The sequence below is a fragment of the Corvus moneduloides genome, chromosome 8, assembly GCF_009650955.1.
Source record: "Corvus moneduloides isolate bCorMon1 chromosome 8, bCorMon1.pri, whole genome shotgun sequence".
In the NCBI taxonomy this organism is placed as follows: Eukaryota; Metazoa; Chordata; class Aves; order Passeriformes; family Corvidae; genus Corvus; species Corvus moneduloides.
This window is the reverse complement of record NC_045483.1, coordinates 17,926,997-17,947,356: the sequence shown is the minus strand read 5'-3', so window position 1 is coordinate 17,947,356 and position 20,360 is coordinate 17,926,997. Positions and strand designations below refer to the sequence as shown.

The window sequence follows — 20,360 nt, the reverse complement described above, 5'->3', positions numbered from 1 at the left end:
GAGCTGCATGTGTTCACTCAGAGGGGAACTTCACCTGAGATAAGGTTGTTCCTCTTCAATCAAGCCTGCATATGCTTTTGGATGGATCAGTGATTACTTACACATATCTGAAGTTGTGTGGGTATATATATGCATATATGTATATATATGTATATATTATATATATGTATATTTGTGTGTGTGTGTTGAGCTTAGTGTGTTGTGACTATCTTGTTGCTTGCCAGGTTTTTATGGCTTTCAAGTGTGGTTGGTGGGAGAGACTGCCACCAGGACTCTGTCCTTTAGCAGTCTCAGAGAAATTGAGGCAGCATTGAAGCTGTAAGAGGACAACCCTCACCTAGAAGTAAGGTCTCCCTTGGGTTTCCCTGCAAAATGATCCTCTTTGGACAGGAATAGAAAGCAGATATTTAATTATAGTTGTAGGTTTCTTTATCATCCATCACCTGTGCTTGCAAATAATGATATACAAGAAGGCAGTAACTAGTAATGATTAATCTAAATCATCTGGTAACAGTCAGACCAATCTTCATGAGCCAGGAAGGTCAAATAGGGATGCATCTTTATTTTCAGCCTCTCACATAGCCACATCCCATTAGTTTCAAGGATGCCTTCCCTGTTACCTACACACTGTGTCAAAGGCTGTTTTGGGGACTTTGATATGGGTATGACAGTCAGGTACACGAAGGCCACCTAATTCATACTTTCCACTTGCAAAAGACAGATACGAAAATCCCTGAAATTTTTGGAAGAGTATTTAAAAGAGATGGATGTGGTTAACATTTGGCTACACCTTAACAGCAAATTCAGCAAATAGCAGTCTCTGGCAATTTGCAGCTCCTGCAGATTCTCAGTCTCAGATGTGCCTCTGTCTATCAACTTTACCTGGATCAGACATAAGTTGTCATACCTCGAGGCCAGCTTGGCTTGCCTGTGTGCGTCATTATAGACCCATGTACAATTTCACACACTTCAGATGGCTTTTGTTCTGTTGAAATGTATTTCACGTGTCCCTGTCTCCATCCTATGCATATTTCAAAGCACAGGGCTCTATTGTGCAGAAATTGGGATGAGTGCCCAGGACTGCCCAGGATGCTGGTGCAGAAACAACATCATACTCAGAGGGAACTGACCCCTGCAAGCTGTGTCATGGTTTGTGCTGGAGCAGTGGGGCAGCACTCCTTATCATGATGTTGTTCACTGACACTTTCTGTTCTGATTTATCTGCTTTGAAGTAGCGATATTAGGATTTGGATTGTTTCTCCAAAACTGAGAAATTAGTCTTTGACCAGGCTTGTGAATTGAATGAAGCCATAGACAAGTGGCTAGAATTGCCACTTCTATGGTGTGTAGGAGAACTGAGGAGAAGGGATGGGAAAGGAGATGTATCTGGTGACAGCACTAGGCTGATGGTGATGCTGTTGTTTGTCTGCAGGCCTCTTCAGAGGGTCTGGGAAAGCACTGTGCTGACAGCACCATTGAAGCTGCTGAGGGACTGACTCCACTGGAGTCATCCCTCTATCTCTTGGGGAACAACAGTGGATTCTGCTTAAAACTCTTGATGTTTCCTTTTCTGTCTTTTGCATATATCCTTTACAGAATAATCACAAGAAACACCGTAGCATGTGCATTAACTGTGAAACAATGAGGAATTGCCTTGGGGACACACCATTAAATCATAACAATTAATCAGTCTCTGAATAGGGAGTCTGCATTTCCCAGGGCAAAACCAAAACAACTCCTGTGCACAATGAAGAGGGAGCTGGAAGGAGCTTCCGTCTTGTACAGGGTGAGATTTTTCTCCTGGCTTTTGCTCCTCAAAAGGAGGAAAGTAGTGGGGTCTCCAGAGATACATGGGGGCAAGGGTGAGTGGGCTGCCCCTGCCCTCTGAGAGTCCTCCCAGAGGTGTGTAGCTGCCCCATGGCCATGTTCCAGATAGCGGGCAGAAGGCAAGCCACTGCTTTTGTCCTTCAACTGGAATGGTTCTGTTATAATCACAAATAGTTGAGGAGCAGTTTGTCATCGGAGGAGAGATGTTATGTGAAAGGATGCTCATGTGCTTGAGTCATACACTCTGGCATGCACGTGAGTATTACCCTCCCTGCCACACTGCTTGCTTAGGAGTGGAGTGGTGCTCTCTTGGCTGCATTTGAAAGCTATAGCAAGGTGTAGATAAGAAATAGCTCTGTTCCTGCAGCCTGAGCCAGAAAATTTTCTAAACCAAAGCCTCCACCTTCTCCCCCACCTCTGATGCGTACACCTTTTTGTCTTTGGTAACATAAGACAGATATTTCAGTATATTGCCTGTCCCTAAATCCAGTGGAATTCAGTGAGTTAGAAGTTGAAACAATTTTGAACCTAGCACGTACAAGCACCTTGAATTCTTTTCTTAATAGAAAACAGATTCAGCAAAGTCTTTGTCCAAACCTTGAAAATATCCAGAAGTTATAAAGAAAAAGAGCAAATGAGACTACCAGTAAAGGAATAATACTTGTTTTCTGCAAGTATTATTCCTGTTATTTCCTGAGACTGTATCGTGTGTGAAGGGTGTGGGTCAGAATCTCTTTGTCAAGAAGCTTAAATGGTTTAAGTGTAAACTTGACAGTGCTGATGGTATCAGTGTGTTGGGGCTGATGAGCAGAGGGCAGTGTAAGTGGGGGATGGTTTCAGATTCCCCAGCCTGGAAAGAGAAGTGAGGCATGGCTTGTTGCTAGCTGCAGAATTCATTGTGTAGGTCACAGAGGAGAATACACCTGCCTCCCTCTTGTGTCTACCATACTTGCTGGCATCATTACAATTTTCCTACGGCAGGGGCTGGGACTGTCGGGCATGCTCCTGATACAAGGCATCCAAACCATTACATTTGTTTTCTTGTCCATGTGTTTTATTTCCCTTCCCCCTTTGTCATCTCCTACCTCTAGCCATTGCAATGCTGTGATACTTCACAGCTTTCCCCCTGCTGTGGGAAAATCTCCTTTCTCCCATTCAGGAAGTGAAAACTCAGAAGCTTTCATTGTCTAAATCTTGCTTGAGACTGAATGGAAGGAGATGAACACCTGTCTCATCAGCCAAAATCCTTCCAGTGCTCAGTGAGGGGGCTGTAGTATTGTAAAGTCAGCTGTCACCATCAACTAGTGAGGAAGGCTTGAGTTCTAACAATCTTAGCAAGATTTAGGTATCAAGCACCTGAGATGAAGCAGAGATCTTTGCAGTCAGTCATGTCCAAATCTGTATGGATAATGCCAAGCTACAGCACCACTTTCAACACTCAGTTGAAAGTGGGGTGAATTTTTGCAGGGAATAAAATACCACGAGTTATGAAGGGCAGTGGGAAGGCGTATTTTTGCCTTACCTGAAAATGTTTAAGCTCTTTTTGTGTGATTCAGAAAACATTGATTTGGTTCCCTGCCCTGCCAGAAATGCCCTGTTTGATCTTGGGCAAATCAGTCAGTTGAAGCTGGGCCTTAGCTGCTGATCTGTAAATGAGACACAGATCCTGCTTTCAGTGGGAGAGTTTGCAAAGATAAATAGCCACGAGGTGTTCATGTACCATATTGCTGGGGAGCTGTATAAATATCTTGGTGTATAGTGACTGACCTAGTTACAGACAGTGGCCTTTTCCAGGCAGACATTTAATGCCAAGAAATGCACTGTTTGGGTTCAGTTGCTTAAATGTCACTTGTCTGTGCTGACTTCAGGTCATGGGAGGAGCACCATCCCTTTCGCCTTGTGTTTCTCATAGACTCGTGCTGTTTGTCAGGTGCGGCACCTGCCCTTGGCCTGTGTCAGTCATGTGCTCTGTGCCTCCGACTTCCCCTGTCATGTCTGCATGTTACTGGCTCTTCAAAGGCAGTGAGCCAGGTGATGGAAAGGATGGACATGAGTTGCAAGAAAGCCTCAGTCCAGATACAACCCTTTCTGAGAGACATCTCCTTCTTCCAGACTTAACAGGCCTGTTGGCAGGATGGGGCATTTGGAGGACATTGGGAAAGGCAGTCCGGAGACCGGCTGGAAATAACTGTTGGGTCTTTGCCATTGAACCAGAAAGGGAAAGGTAGAGACACTTGCAGTCTCTGTTCCTCCCATTTTTCTTCATGTGAGGTCTTCATCTTCCAGTGTTTGAAGCTTTGTGGTCTGAGCTGGAAAGGTAAGCGTTTCAGCTGGGGCTGCAAGAGGTTCACCTCCTCTGAGGAAAGGACACAGCAGGATGCAGAACACAGAGTCATTAGCTAGGTGCATTTCTTCCTTGTGTTCACATTTCCACCAGCCTACACTGACCTTCCTTTAACTGAGTGCCCGGTTCCAGCTCCCATGGGAACAGATGCAGTAGCTTCAGTAGAGCTCGCTGGAAGAAAAAGACTTCAGCTCTTTTCAGGGGAAAAAAAAAAAAAAGAAGTGGTTTGATTAAACAAATAAAATCACAATCATATTCATTTTAATGACATTTCCCCTAGAAAGATAATTGGAAATTTATGGGCATTATAGTTTGAAATATTTACTTAGGGAAATTTCAAAACAAGATTACACTCTCCATTGCAGTACCATGAGAGTATTGTTTGACGTAGAAAATAAAATGAAAAGTTTCAGTTAATGTTAAATAGCATACACCCTCTTTGATGTGAGGACAGTAATAACATACTATTATAACTATTATAGTATATATACAAGTTATTTCTCATAGCTTTTTTTCACTAAAAATGGTGAAATAACCTAAAATAAAAAAGGGGGTGTCCAATTCTAAATGAAATTTTGAAATTCCCAATTTGATTTCTCTTCAGAATCCTTATTCCATGTGAAATGTCAAGAACTATTTAAATGAGAACACCTCCCCTAATACACAATGTGCACAAACATATTTCCAAAAGTTGGTATTGTCCACAGGATGACAATTCATGTTGGCAGCCAGTTCTGCTGGTGCAGTCTGGAACTATACCATGTCTACCCCACCACTCTTAGGTCTATGTATTCTAGTGAATATTGCAGAAAAGAGCAAAATTACTTTTCCCAAATGCACTGCTATTTTCAGTGATGAGCAATCCAGGTTAGAAAATCAGAATTGTCTAGAGGGCACTGTTTGGTGGCATAGCAATATGGTATTGCTTCCAAACCCCTTTCCTTTGCATCTTGGTCTGCACACCTCATGGGGGGGGAGGTTTGGCTCTTCACAGATGTTGAAATTCACTTTACTATGGTTACAGTTGCGTATGCAGCTTCTGGATAGTGCACCAGTATTGGCTGAGGAAGTCGATGTATTCAGTCACCAATTCTGTTCTCAGTTATTCTACTGACGTCAGTAAAATTACTCTAGATTTATACCAGTGTAACTGAGAACAGAAGTTGGCCCAAAGTCAAGAACAGTCTCTCCTCTTCTCTGGCCCAGAACAAGCTGTTCAAGACATAATTGCCAGGCCAAATCCTCAAGGGGAATGGACCCAGTTTCCTACACTGGTTTAGTTCAGACACATGGTTTCTTCTCCTTGCTTTCCAGTGCAATGATCAAAGATCTGGTGCTGGAATAGTTGAGGTCACCTTGTTGCTAGTCATTTCTGTCAGTGTTTGGGATTTTCACCCTAAGCTGGAGAGATCCACTTCTCCATCCTCCATCTGCTGTGGCAGGTATTTGTCTTTGAGTAAAGTGGTTCCCCTTTCCCCAAGCAGGAGAATTCACTTCGGTTTCCCTTTATGACTGCAAAGAGTTGGTGAAAGTGATCTTGTTGGATGAGGGAAACAGAGGCTTGTGCTAGTAGATTTAATTTTATGGCCACCTCAATCTAGAAATTGCCTTTTTTGACAGTTCAAGGAACTGTGGCTTGACCACTACTGTCTCTCTTGGAGTCAGCTCCCCTCCTGGTTGAGGGTGTTGTGGTCCACCCCTGGGTCCACATGCCCGAGGGCTGCTCAGAGAGGGGGTGTGCCTGGAGCAGCCCAGGCAGCAGGGCAGATCAGAGACAGCATTGTCTCCCCCACAGCCCATTGTGAGCAGCCCACACAGCCCGGCAGCCCAGCACAAGGGATGTTTAGGTACTCTACACCAGACTACAGAGGTTTTCCATTATTTCTCCTGGACATCCTTCTGGCTTCTTGTCTCTGGCAGGGACTCACAGGGTGACCTTTAACTCCCTGACACCTTTTTGTTTCTTTTCCTAAATGCACAATGAAGACATCAGTGCTGTGAGCATTGGCCGACAGCAGCACACTCCATAGACATTCATGTGCTGACCACTGCTGCCATGCAGGATTTTCTGGCAATACCCAAGAGACCTCACTGAGCCAGCCCCACTTAGGGCTAGGGAGGAGCTGACATCGGTTGGGAGTGCTGGTTCAGCTTGATGACACAAAGCTGAAGAGACCTGAGCTCTCACCTGATTATGAACTCCTGTGTGTGCCATGAACAAATATGCACCTATGCAAAAAAGTCATCAATTCATTAGGGATCCTCCTATTTCCCATGGTAAGGAGCACTAACTATTCATTGTCATGATGAGCCCCTGGAAACCTAAAGAAGAAACGTGTGGAAGTAGAGCATGCTGCTGAATAAACCTCAGCCAGCAGTCACCACAGGGCTGTGAGTTTTGGGTTGGAGCTGTGGATAGGTGCCATAGAGAGAGCACCATATAAAGAAACCAGCTCACAAAGATTTAAAAAAAACAAAATATTTCCTTCTCTTCCCATTCTCATGGGCAATGCAGTGCTGCTGACTTCAGATTGCTATGCAACTCCCAAGGGCACTGCCAAGATGCCAGTGTGATGTCTCATGGCATAACCACTCAGCCAAATACCAGCCCAAGGGGGTGGGGGGAACCAACTGGCCCTTTATATATTGCAGCAGCAGTGATGTCATTCACTCCAGCCAAGTTTGCTGGTTTACCCAGCTCCTGTCTAGTGAAAAAAAAAGGCTGACATTCAGTCTGTGCCAGGCCAGGAATAGTATCTGTAATTTAACCTCCTCATCACAGCTTGCTAGGCACTTAAGAGAGGCACTGAAAAAAGCCTCCTATTTGAAAGAGAGGGGAGGTTGGTTTCTGATTAAGCTGCTTGAAATCTGTGTTCACGCAAACTTTTTCAGTAGCTCATATCAGATGATGCCTACTGCTAACACTTCACACATTTCTCAGCATTTTCAAGCAGTTCCAGATGCCCAGCATTGCTTTCCTCTCCTTAAAAAGACTAAATTCAGACATCCCTAAATGTTTGAACTAGCTGAATCCTGACCTAAGCTCAGATACTGCACCTTTCTTGTTAGCTGCCATGTTTGTCCAAAAAGGTAAAGAAATGGGACTTTACCAGGTTATTAAACCAGTCAGGAGCAGCTTCTTTGCCTAAGAAGTAGTTGTCATACTTACACAAGGAATAGCTACACCAGTACAGTGTTGCTGTTTCCATCCAGTCCCAGTAATGATCTACACCTTGAACTTGTGGTGTAGATACAGCTTTTCCAGGTTGAAACATTACACTTCACAAGCACTCATATTATGTCCAGGCAAGACAAGGATCATCACAAAGATTTCAGAGACAGGGACAGTCACTATTCTGTCCTTAATCAGTGGCGCCGAGTTGTTTTTGTGGCAGTGACTCCATCTAGGAAAATAATTGCTGGGATTACATCATGATCTCAGTGTTTATAGTTACTCTACTCACTTTTCAGCAAAAGTTCTCGGTTTACAAGGGACAATATATTTCTCCAGACCTCCGTCCATGAGATCTGAAAGCCAAGATTCCTCCTAGTTTAGGCACCACCACCAGTAAGTACTGATAAACATTGTGCTACTGGAATTTAGTCAGCAGCCCCGTTAATGAGTGAGACAGAACTTAATCACCATCTCCCATGGCTGTGTTGGCTTTGCACAGTTAAGAGTACCCCAGAAGCAGTAAAATTGTAATTTAACCTCTGAGCAAAGAGAGAACTGACTGCACATCTCAGGAGTGAGGATACCCTTTTCCATCTGGCTGCAACCAGATGTAGCACTGGTTTTTGTTTGCTTGTTTTTTCTTTAGTTTTATTTTACCCACACATCTTAGACAACAAAAAGCTGTGATTGCTACAGGCCTATCCCTAAACACACTGATAACTGCCCTTCCTCAGGCAAGGTGCAGCCGACAATCACAATGGGTGAGCCCTTGTTGCCACTTTTGCCAGTAGGTTTTGAATATCACGAGCTGACTCAAAAGTTTCCTTAGAGAAGACTATGCTATCTGCATTACCTCAGGGCCAGACAGTTCTCCTTGTAGGAAATTGATATATTCTTGCAAAGATTAAGCAAACTGGCCTGAACCTTGGGGGTTTCCACAGCAGAAGAATGGGAGCAATTCATGTTCACTGTGGCTGAGCTTTCCTTTAGCATCTCCTGCCTCTGACTCATGCATGGAAGCAAAAAGATGTTTTGTTTACTGCCCCTCACCATGCCAGCTGTCCACCTTTCCTCTCCTTTACCAGAGGGACAGTGAAAACCATGGACTTTCAAACCTCAGCTGCATTAGTTCCAAGTCAGCCAGATCGATGCCTGTGTTTGTTGACAGTAGAAAGTCATCTACAGGTGGAGTGGAGGCACATAATTTCCTCTGAGTCCCTCTGAAAGGGTAGCACAGCAGGGAAGAATTTTTCTTTTTTGCCTAGAGTCGTCACTCAGCCTTTGCAAAGGGCAGAGTGCCAGGAAATCATTGCTCACTCAGCTGCCAGTCCCTGCTGGGGCTACCAGACTGTGCTGGAGATTGTGACAGTTGTTTGCTAGGAACCTGAGTGCACTCCACAAGCTATCTAATCCACCAGGTATTTGGTTATTGTCACTCTGGGATGGATAGCTGTCTCTTCTTGTAAGAAATCCTGTAAATCAGCCCTAAAATAGTTGTAAAATGGAAACGAACAAGCGAACAAAACAATCATCAGATCATGCAAACAAATATCTTTGTTTTCAAATTGCAGAGTTCACTTAGGATCAAAAAAATGCTGCAGGTCAGAAACATCCTGGGACACTACTTCTGTCGAATCTACATCACCGGACTATTTCTACCTCCTCACTAAAGATGGTCAGAAAAGACGCCAAATACAAGTATGAGAGTGAGTTCTAAAAACAAGAAGCAAAATTTTAAGGCAGGTATGTACCTGTATTTCTCACTTATATAACAGTTAAGAATCAAAACCAGGAGCAGGATCGCCTTTCTTTTGTCTTCTCTTTTTTCTGGCTGCATTATACACAAAGATGTATGTGTGTGAGGGGCATGAAACTCATGTTCGAAAAATCTTTGTACAAAGTAAGATGGAGAAGCTCTGTTAGGCTTATTTTATTTCTGCTGTAAATCTGTTGTAGTTATGCATAAGTCATTGGGATTGCATGGCTGGAAGGACAGGATCTAAATTCACTATGATACTTGGAGCCTAAAAATAGGTTGGCTGAGATTCTTTTAAATAGAAAAGGAAGGTGAGGAGTGTTTTCATTTGAAGAAACAACTGAGCCAGAGTAATTCAGCTGATTAAGCTTAGTTCCTTTTACTTTTCATACTCTGACCAGCAATAAATCATCCTAGAGAAAAACAGGTCCTTTCCAAGAGTCTCACTGAGACACACCAAGGTGGAATCAGGTATGTAGATACGAGGAGAGGCTGAAATCTAGATCTGAATTTCACTGCTCAGTTCTACAAGCATTCTTCACTGCTCAGTAATCTACAAGTGGATCCAAGCTTGAGATGGAGATATCTTCCACTCGTGTGGAAGCTGCTGTAGATGTGAACTGTGGTGTTTCAGCTCATCACAACTTCGTAATGCCATCGGAGGAGGAAATGGAGATACAGACCAGACTTTCATTACAGAGTTTTAGCCAGCTCTGCAGTATGCCTTTAAACTGAGTCTCCCTGCACTTTAGTCAAAACTCTGCTCAATTCCTTGAATATGAGAATAATCATCTGAAAAGTTTACAGAGAAACTGTGAAGAGTTTTAGTGTAGAGATTTCAAGTGCAGCCAAAGGGTCTATTTTGCTTTTACTTGTTCAATGCAAAGATTCCCCCATCCTGTACTCAGACAGGAGATAGACAAAACCCTCAGTGCTGTGTATAATAATCAGGGATTAATGGAAGTCTTATAATTGTGTTGAATGGGTTACCTTTAGCTCTCAGCAGTTCTGGAACTGAAACCAAACGTTCCCTGTTCTACTTTAGTGGGTCTGCTACAGTCCCCGAGGCACTCCTGCCTTCTGCTGGCTAAGCTGATGTTAGCAGTCTCTTCAACTCCAACAGACCAACACAACCCAACCATATCCTGCTATGGGTGGCTAAAGTGTACCCCAGCACTATTTGTTTGGAACATGCACAGTAAATCCTTTTTACCTGTAGTACCATTCTGTTTTCTCAAACAAGGGTTGTGCTCATAGCAATTGTCATGACAAAGCTGTGACAATAAATTTTATCGACTTTTCTTTCATTTTGGACTTAGTGTGCAATGATGTACTCAGTGACATCTTTTTTAAAGTAATTTTTGTTACTAATTCTTCCTGGCAAAAAATGGGTAACCTTCTTTTCTAAATGGATGCACAGCACTTGGAAGTCTTTATGGTTGAAGGTATGGTAAGGGAAGTACTCAAAATTTGTCTCTTATGTCCTTGTTTAAGAGCCCAAGTAAAGAATATGAGGTGAAAACACTTTTTTAGTGGCTCTTTCCAGAAATTAAACTATCTACCATGAGCCACTTGAATTGGCCAAAATAACAGTGATTTTTCATGTTGCTCATTGTGTTGCTGGCATCACAAAATTAGTCAGTGACTGATTTATCTGGAAAATGCTTTCTGTCTAATATTGTTAATATAGAAAAATGATAATTTATAATTTTTGGCTTTGCAGAGAGAAAGTCTCCTTCAACTTTTCTGTAAGATGAGTCAAAGTACAGCAGCACCATCTGGAAGAATGGCTTTGTGCTTGTGAATTGCAAACAGCTGGATCTGCCTCACGTAGCCACCTGCCTGTTCAACACCTGAAACTAATCCTTTGGATAATTCACCCATGACTCTCATGAACAATGCAGGGAAATAAGAAACATACAGAAGGACATAGTGATTCCTCAAGTATTGGGAGTCTCCTGGATGATGCAGACAGAGAGGTGAGCAGCCTCACAGATCGGGCTTTCAAAAGTTTGTGTGTAGCAGAACTTGAAGACCCTTACAATGAACCGGAACTTTCCATTTCACCTGACTTCGCCCTCCAGTTGTCTGCTAAAATTCACTCAGGGACGTTAAACCATGACATGAAGAACAGCAATATCTGTGACAAGCTGACAGCAAGAAACAATGAACATACAATATGGGCTTCCACATTCCAGCAGTTACCAAAGTGTGCTCCTGAGGAGAAGAGGATTGCTAAAAACAACACCTTTGCCATGGGAGGGAAATTGTATTTGCCAGTCCCTGGTCCAAGGAACAATAAGCATGTTTCAAAAGTGTCCTCGCTGATTAAGACATTTGATAAGACTGCAGACCAAGGGTCAGGAAGTTCTCTGATAGCAAATAAGCAGCCCATTAAGAATAGCTTTCAAAAATATAAAATGAATCGTGGTAATGATATTGCTTCCTGTGATGATACAGACATTTTAAGCATCCACAAGGAACTTTCTGAATTTTCTGAGGCTAATCAAGGTAGTCTCAGTGGCAAACATGAGCCACAGAGAAGACCTAATAAAGTAGACCTGAGTTATAGGGACTCTGATGGTTATTATCCTGTGCTGATTGAGAGGTCAAAAATAGCCAAGTCAAATTTTTCCCATTCTTCTAAAAAGGCTTTAAAAAACAGAAACTTGAAAGTAAATGAGCCAGCAAAAAAAGGTAATTTTCTTCACAGTGAGAATAGTGCTTTTGAATCATGGAATGTTCATCATAAAAAATTGACGGAAAAGGAGGAATTTGTTGACATAAAAATGAAAAAGGAAGGTCTTGAATACGTGGAAGAATCACCACTTGTTAAAGGATCCCACACACACGAACATAAATTGTCACCTGCCACGACCACTGTTGCTAAGAAGAAAGAGAAAGATTTTCAGATGAAGCCAACTCCACCAGAAGCTGCTTTCCCTCTCCCAGCTGTACCTCAGGGTCCCGTCCCTTCAGAAACCAAATTTCCTGCTGCTTTCCCTCCCACACCTCCCCCTAGGAATCATGTACACCAGGGTCCCCTTCGGCCACCTCCTGCCCCACCAGCACTTCCTCTCCCACCCCCCACCCGACCTGGCCACCCCTCAACACCCCCTACCCCTGAAGCCCCTCCTGTGCCACCACTCCCAATTCCAGCTCCACTTTCCCCCACTGCCTTGTCCCAAGTCTCTGTGTCACCCCAGTCTGTGTCCTACAGGATGGTTTCACCCTCACTCATGTTTGAGACACCCAGTCCACCTCCACCAAAACCCCAGGCCACCTTAACTGAAGAGGAATCCCTCAACCCCCAACTGGGCAATACCTGTCCACCCTGGAGGAGACAGAGGGCTACAGAAAGGGCAGCAGGGAAGAGACAGGCTGCAAAGGAGAAGTTCACAGACAGCCACAAGACCTCATTGTCTGAAAAGGCAACTGGTGCTGACCCTGACATGGACATGACTCCTGTGGCTAAACAGGCAAACTCCCCTGGATCGATCAGTCCCTCTTTCAACATCACGGAACTCCTAACGCCTGTCATACCACCAAAACAGGAGGTGGACACTGTTGAAAGTGAGCTGATCCCACTGACACCTCCTCCCACAGAGAGCACAGCTTCAAGAGACCATGAGGAGAGCACCTTAGATGATTACAGGTCGTGGGATAGTTACAGGTTGACAGCATCAAGTCTGTTATTCAACTTAAAGGATGTGCGCAAACGTGTTAAAAGCATTTATACCCCTTCTCCCCTGTTAAGGGCCTTGGAGGAGAAAAATAAAACAAGGAAAAATATGCAGGACACTACTAAAATAAATGCCTCACTCTCGACTTTGCATGACAAAAGTGAGAAAAATATTACAGAGAAAGATGAATTGAGTGATATAGCTTCTGTATTGTCTAGCAGTGTTCGTGAAAAGGACAGTAAAACTGATTTAACTGAACACTTTACAGACAACTGTCTGACTTTGAGTTCACCCCAGACAACAGAAGACCTTCCATTTTACCAAACCGAAGATAGCTTGCAGCAAGACAATTCAAAACACCAAGATCTGGTTAAAAACACAAGGGATAATGAAAATTTCCCCTTGTTCAGACATGAATCAAGTGAACCTGATTCAGGAAAACATCTGCAGTATCCAGCACAGAGACCATTCAGTAGACACAATGTAGATACAACAGCTGGGCAGCCCATGCAAAATCGCAGTGAGCAGGGTGAGGAACATGAAAGGCAAGCTTCTGTTCAGAATGAAAATTTTGCCTTCAAAACACTCCTAAACCAACTCTCACCAGAAGAAGATGTACCTTATAGCAGCAGCCAAACCAGCATTGTGGTACCTGGCCACGAAGCACGAGGCAAAAGAAGCACTAGCTCTTCAGAGCAATCCTTCGTCTCCACAGTGGAGCAACCACTTCAGGAAGAGCCATTTCTGCCAGTGCCCCTGATGCAGCAGACATGCCTCCAAGAAAGCCAGAGGACTGACAGTGAAATGGAATCAGGAAGTAAGAAAATACACAAGGAGAGAGGGAAAGGGGTTGGGGAAGATGAACTGCAATATTATGCTTGTATCAGCCCTAGTACTGGTGCAGCAGAGAAGAGGGAGGGAAGTGTTACTGGGAATGAACAGAGGAGCTTGGTGAAAGAGAAACTAGGGAGAGAGAAAAGGGAAGAGGCCAACAGCACAAATTCTGCATCTGACAGCATAAGAGACATGTCCGTCCCCAGGTCTGAGGAGCCACAAACACCATCATCTTCAAGCTCAACCAAACCCAGTCTGTTTATGATTAAAGATAACACATTCAGGTCACCTCAGGTAATAAGGGCTGTCAAGCTGCCCCTACTCAGGTCATTTTCCCTGGATGATACAGTGAGCAGCAGTTATAAGGAAATGGAACGTAAGTTTATGTCCCCAGCAGTTTACAAGCAGCACCAAAACATGCTGCATGCCCAGGAGGCTGGCTGGTGGGCATCGAGACACAGAGGGCAGCAGAATGTGAGAGATGGAGCAACTGACAGAGAAAAAGAAGCCAGTGAGCCTGGATCTACTTCAGTAGCACTGGATCCCAGTCTTCTGGAAGACACAGAGAGCTTTTCATTTGGAAAACTGACGGAAGAAGATGAAACAGCTTGTGCTTTGTTAAATAAATTTGGGCAAATGAATGAAGAAAGTGTCTGCAGAAGTAAAAAGAAGCCTACAAAGGCAAGACACAGCTTGACACAGCCAATTATAGGTCTGGAAAATGACCAAGCACAAAACAACCCCAGCTATCCTGCAAAAAGAAAGACAAATTACTTTAAGAATCATCATTTATCTAACCGTAAAGGGGGCTCTTGTGCAAAAAAAATAATCACTAGGGAGACAATTTCCCCTGTGACTGGCTCCATGTTAGAGGACCACACATGTTCTTCTGTCTCCAATGACACTTTAGAGAACATCCTACATACAGAAGGTGCACCAGTTTTGTTAGACAATCTTTCATGCTCTGCTGTTACAAGCCCCAGGTCAGGAGGCATGATGCACGCTCTTGCTGCCAGTTCATTGTCAGATAAACCAACTATTTCCAGCCTTAGAGAGAGAGAGGATGTTACAAACCCTGCCTTGTTAAACGTGACACTAGAGAAGCAAGCTTATATGCCTGCAGAAGAGATGATTGATTCAGCACAGAGGAATCTACTTTCTGACATTGCAGGGGAAGCTGGAAGACTGGAGCCCAGGGGACTTGGTGGGAGACCAGCAGGCAAGCCACCCACTGTGCCACCAAAAACAGAAAAGGCTCTGCGTCGGGCTAAAAAGCTGGCAAACAGGAGAAAAAAAGTGCAAGAGCAGCAGAAAAACCCTCAGACTGAGCATACAGATGCTGTAGGGAGAAAGCCTACTCATTCTGGAGAGACAATAGTATCTGATTCACCCTTAGGATATTCTCCCCTTCATCCTCCCCTTCACTCAACTTTTACTCCCACAGAAACCAGTACTGGAAAACCTCGACTTGCACCAGCAATGAGCCCTTCATCCTCTTCAACCCAGCGGAAACTCCTCCAAGACCCTGACTCCGGTCAATACTATGTAGTTGATTTACCAGCCGAAGTTAATTTAAAGACATTTTATGACCCAGAAACTGGCAAATATGTTCAAGTCTCAGTCCCTTCCTTGGAACAGAACTTACACCAGTCCACCTCTTCAGAAATTAAGAATTCTCCCTATGCCTCCTACCCTAGAGTGCTGCCTTTACCAGCCTCATCAGTGGCAGTGCTGAAATCACCTTCTCAACTCTCTGAACCTGCCTGGTCAGTGCCCGCTGGACCAGAACCAGCTGAACTACCTGAAGATGCCCAGCAGGACTACAGATACACTGAATCTGTGGATACTCAGCCCTACGCTGAACCAGCCTCCTACTCCTACCATCAAAATGCCAGAGAAACCCAAGTTCACTTAGGAAAGGATGTAAGCCCAACCCAAAATACCGGCATTGTCACCCTCACCAGTTTAGATGATTTTGCTGCTGAAGGAGTGTCTTGAAAAATGAAGAAACAAAACATGCCAGCTAGTGTTTTTAAGAACTGTTTGGACAGACACATGCACACAAAAACACATGCAGATTTGATGTTTGTACAACACTTTGTCTGAATCTCATTGTGGTTTGGGTGGGAAAGAAAATGAAAGCTGTTCATGTTGAAAGATGCAAGGTAATGACCACTCTGAAGAAAATGAAATTGAATAAGCACCAAATTATCAGTGAGATGAAGGGGCAACGCCAGATAGACAAATACATGTGACAATATGAAGCCACTGCTTGCTGCTGCTGCTTTGCCATTAAGGAGGCTGGGATAGCCAAAGCAAATGTCCTATTGGCCAGATGTATTGCATGATACATGATACAAAATAAAACCTATGAGACCACCCTATCCATCCTATGAGACCGAGGACTGATGCTGCGTCTACTGAACTTTCCTCACTCACTGCCTTTGAACTATATTGACAGGTAGAAAGCATGTGGCTACAAATAAGCCATACATGCAAGATTCATATTTTGCACACATTGATTGCCCTGATGTCATTGACAAGAAGATTGTATACTGGATGCACAATACAGCAGCCATGTCAAAAAAAGCCCTTTTAAACAACCAGATTACAGTTGCAGCTGCTCTAGACTTCTCATATACTTTTGCAGTGCCCACTAACATGCTGCTGAATTCTTTGTATTTCTTGGTAACATCACAATAGGTTCCCCCAGAGTCAGTGTTTATTTATAATGCAACTTCAAACTTCAGGTTATCTTGATACTTGGCTTGAAATATTTTGGTGAGGAGTAAGATTGAATGAAATCCCACAACTATATTTAATTGTTTGTTAGGACAAGAAGTTCTTTGCTATTGTAATTGAAATGTGTTTTGTTTTGTTTTCAGGCTCCCACCGAAACATGGAACTAACTTTTAAAATCTGAAAAATGTACTTGATTTTGGTCTTGTGAATTCTGTGATTTAATACAAACAAGCAAACAAACAAACAAAAGATTCAAAATGTCCAAAGTATTAATTTCTAGAAAAGTTCTTTGAATTATCGCTTTTCTTCAAAAGATCTGTATGAAAATATCACTCATCCTTGTATAAGCTCTTTTTAATCATCATAGATAATCAGGGAACCCAGATGAAAAGATGGAAAAATTGAATGTAATGTGCCTGCCTATAAATACCTATATTTGGAGTATTGGCTTAGTTTTTTCTGTCTCATTTTCATACTGTTTTCCCCAGTTACAACTGAAGTGCAGAAGCTCTTAGGAAGAATTATGCCAGTGACTTTCAGCCTGATTCATATCTTAGGCAATTTTTACAGGATTTTTTTCAGTGAAGCAGCTCTTGACTTCCTGAAAAGAAAGGGATGAATCAGGCCTTTTGTTAACGAATACAATGTGGAGACAGGACACAGGCACTGCTCCACTGTCCCAGTGTTAATACTTATGGCAGAGATTTTCTTCAGTAAATTTCCCAGGCCTGAAGCCTCTCTTGGGACACAGACCCACCTTGTGGTTTTTGTCCTTCCTTAATTCAGCTCTCAGCCTTCCTCCATCCCTGACAAGAGCCACGTGACAAGAGCCAACCTGTCCTGGTCCCACCAGCCACTTATTAAAACATTTCTCTTAGACAAACACTAGGGGTATCACTTCATTCATTACAACGGGATTTGGATTTAGCCTTTAATGATTTTCTAAGGTTCATTTCACCTGTTTTACATTTTGTGATTTGGTAGGTTTGGTTGAGCAGAGGTGTAGGGTGGAAATGAAGAAGCTTGTACTGGTATGGTTTGGATTTTAAGCATATTCAGCCAAATGCCCATATTTGAATAAATATTTATTGTTCAGTTTTCCACCCTGGAAAGGTTTCAACACCTGACTGAATAAAGCCCTGAACAACCTGGGCTGGCCTCAGAGCTGACCCTCCTTGAGGAGGAGGTTCACCCAGTGACCTCCTGAGATCTTTTGGAGCCTGAATTATCCCGTGGTCCTGTTCTGAAAATATTCAAATTTTAACAAACTTTGACTTGGAATTCAGAAAATGCAGTCTCTGTGAGAGACTTTTTTTTTTGAGAGAACTTTTTTTAAAAAAATTGAAAATCAAGAGTGTTTCAGGAACAAGAATTAATTTTCAAGCTGTTAAATTAAGGGAAGTGGCTCTTATTATAAATATTTTTTTTAATCACAAATATTTTGTCAACTGATGGTGCTATTCATGTTGCACTTCTCTGTTGCTGTCACTCTATACAGCATAACATCTATCCAGTATAGAGCAGAATCTCATCCACATGTTAAATTGCAGATAAGTAGATCCATTAGAGTTTTCCATGGTGCATTTATACAAAACCTATGAAATCTTAAAGCCTATCAGAGTGCACAAGCCTTTTTTTGTTTGTTTTTGTGTGCGTGACATTACAAATTTAAATACCCTTAACAGCCACAAGTCAAGAAGCAGGCTCTCAGAGCACAGGATAAAAGCTTCCTCTCCAAGGGAAACTATGGATATGAAGCATCTGTGTGCAGATGAAAAAATAGATGGTAATTTGATGACAGAAATGTATGAGTGTATTAAAAAACATCCCTTTTACTTCTTTAACTGTCATTTGTTTTGTAGACATGCATGCTTCTGCACCCTTTTATCAAGGGTCTTCTTAAACTCTTATTCTGGAGAGTGGGATGCCCCATTATGCTGCTCCCAGCTATGGGAGGAAAGCAGGGTGTATTTTTCACTCTGCTGTTAAGGTGAACTGAAACATTGGCATCTAAAGAGGAGTCAGTCCTAACTTGGATACCAAATACATTTCAAGTAGGACTTCTTCATTTCTGCCAGCTTCAGGGAGCTGCATTCACAGTGGACTGTGTCTCTGAACAGGTCCCAGAAGGGGCTTTGACCTGGAAAATCTGTAGCTAAATTGTTGTAGCAAGATCAGGGTTTTCTCCAAGGTAACAAGTGACAGGACCTGAGGAATTTACCTGAAATTGCTCCGTGAAAGCTTAGATTAGACATTAGGAAAAATTTCTTCACTGTAAGGGTGCTCAGTCATTGGAATAAACTGCCCAGGGAAGCAGCTGAATCACCATCCTTGGAAGTGTTCAAAAGGCGTGGTGAACCCTTGGTGCTAAGTTAACTGTCAGACTCAATGATTTTTGAGGTCTTTTCCAACCTTAATGATTCTATGATTGTATGAAATTAAACAAATAGAACTGGGGAGTTTTGAGAATAGATAAGAAGGTGGTTCTTGTCTTGTATCCAGAGCTTACCCTGGAGCACTTTGCCGCAGGGAGTGAATGATATAAAAGTATTGCACCAGGTCCCAGCCTGGTATTGAGCAATCAGCAAACCTGTCTCTGGCCTAGACCACCCTGCTGGCCAACTTCTTGTGAGGCTGTGGGAGTGTGTGTGTAGAAAAACATGCATGCATCCACATAAACAACCCTGTATATATATGTAATATACCTGTAAAACTGCCATTTTCATATCAGTACAGGACAGCACTAATGCCTGTGATGGTGAACACAAAATGTTTGTGTGTTGAAAGGAAGACAAATGACACCTTTTCAAATAACAAATATTTTTCTTTCTTTGCCCTATTCTGTCCATGTTTATTGGGGGGATGTTTTCCATTGCTGCTGTGGGAAACAAGGCTGGAAGAGGTCAGTACTAGGCAAAATGAGAACTGTAAATTGACTCTTTTCTTTGGGAGAGGGGTGCTATGGGAAACGTGCAATAGTCATGAAAGCAGTTGTAGGAAAGCACTGTTTTGTGACAGTGACATTAAGTTGTAGGTTGAAGAGGTATTGAGGCAAACCAAGCTAAATTCTGCCTTGCCAGCAGACAGTGGTGAGGACTAAAGAACATAGCAGGTTCTTGACATGCACGGAAGCACAGCAGGCTGAAGGGAACAGGAGCCATTGTTTTCACTGTTTCCTTCTCCTGCACGTCACCTTTGTGCATGTTGCATTTCTTGGTGCCCTGAGGCTCCTTTACAGTGGTGATTTTTCCTTGGCAGGTGTGACTGAGGCCGAACCTGACTTACCTAGTCTTTGGTTCTAAGGCCAGAACTGCCTCCCTCTGAGTCTCCTTCTCCTTGTGGGGTGACTGCAATGCCAACAGTCCAGTTGTCACATGGCACACTTGGACTGCCACCCCACAGCCATGGCTCTGTCCCAAGGGCTTGAATTTCCTCATGGAAAATGCTGGATTTGTTTTACAGAGTTCAGTTTCATTGAAATGCCCTACGTGCATGGATTTTTGTCAACACCTCCTTGGGTGTTCAGTGCCTTCCTAAGTCATCTGTCCAAGAAGATATGTGTCATCGGCGCGTTCCATCAATGCAACTGTATTTGCGAATAATAATTTATTAATTAATAAACAAAATAAATGGGACTTGTTTTATAATACTGGAATGACTTCTAGCCAGCTTTTTCATTGTAATTATGTGTCATTGTAATTTTATCTCCAGTTACGCTGGCAGAAAAAGTTGACAAGGAAGAGTGTGTGTGTGTGTGTGTGTGTGTATGTGTGTGTGTGGTATACAATTAAAAGATCGAGGAGATGACTGGATGCAGGGCTTCATCCCCCTTCCTTGCTTTCCTAAAGAGAGGGAGCAGGAGGCTGGGCAGAAACACCTTTGGCCCATGACTCCTGTTACCATTCCCACCCCTCCCTGCTATGTGAGGGCAGTGGTCTGTCTGGCCAGAAAACCTTGGGGATATGGAGCCAGCACCCAGCACTTGCCACCACCTGGTGG

At 43.1% G+C, this 20,360-nt stretch overlaps 2 protein-coding genes across 5 annotated transcripts in view; one reads left to right on the top strand and one right to left on the bottom strand.

The window, feature by feature from the left end:
• The window catches only part of C8H10orf71 (chromosome 8 C10orf71 homolog), a 52,692-nt gene extending 32,682 nt beyond the window's left edge, over positions 1-20,010 (top strand). For 3 of the 4 annotated variants that reach the window (XM_032116606.1, XM_032116607.1, XM_032116604.1), the window contains exons 2-3: positions 8,918-9,089; positions 10,826-20,010. In XM_032116606.1, coding sequence (XP_031972497.1) covers positions 11,001-15,617 — 4,617 coding nt within the window. In that variant the 5' untranslated portion in view covers positions 8,918-9,089; positions 10,826-11,000 and the 3' untranslated portion in view covers positions 15,618-20,010. Of the gene's footprint in view, positions 1-3,939; positions 4,145-8,917; positions 9,090-10,825 lie in introns of all 4 variants that reach the window. The other variant, XM_032116605.1, reaches the window with a different exon arrangement.
• Positions 4,134-20,360, bottom strand: part of DRGX (dorsal root ganglia homeobox) — a 43,378-nt gene continuing 27,151 nt past the window's right edge. The window contains exon 6 of the mRNA XM_032116610.1: positions 4,134-4,364. Coding sequence (XP_031972501.1) covers positions 4,330-4,364 — 35 coding nt within the window. The 3' untranslated portion in view covers positions 4,134-4,329. The remainder of the gene's footprint in view (positions 4,365-20,360) is intronic.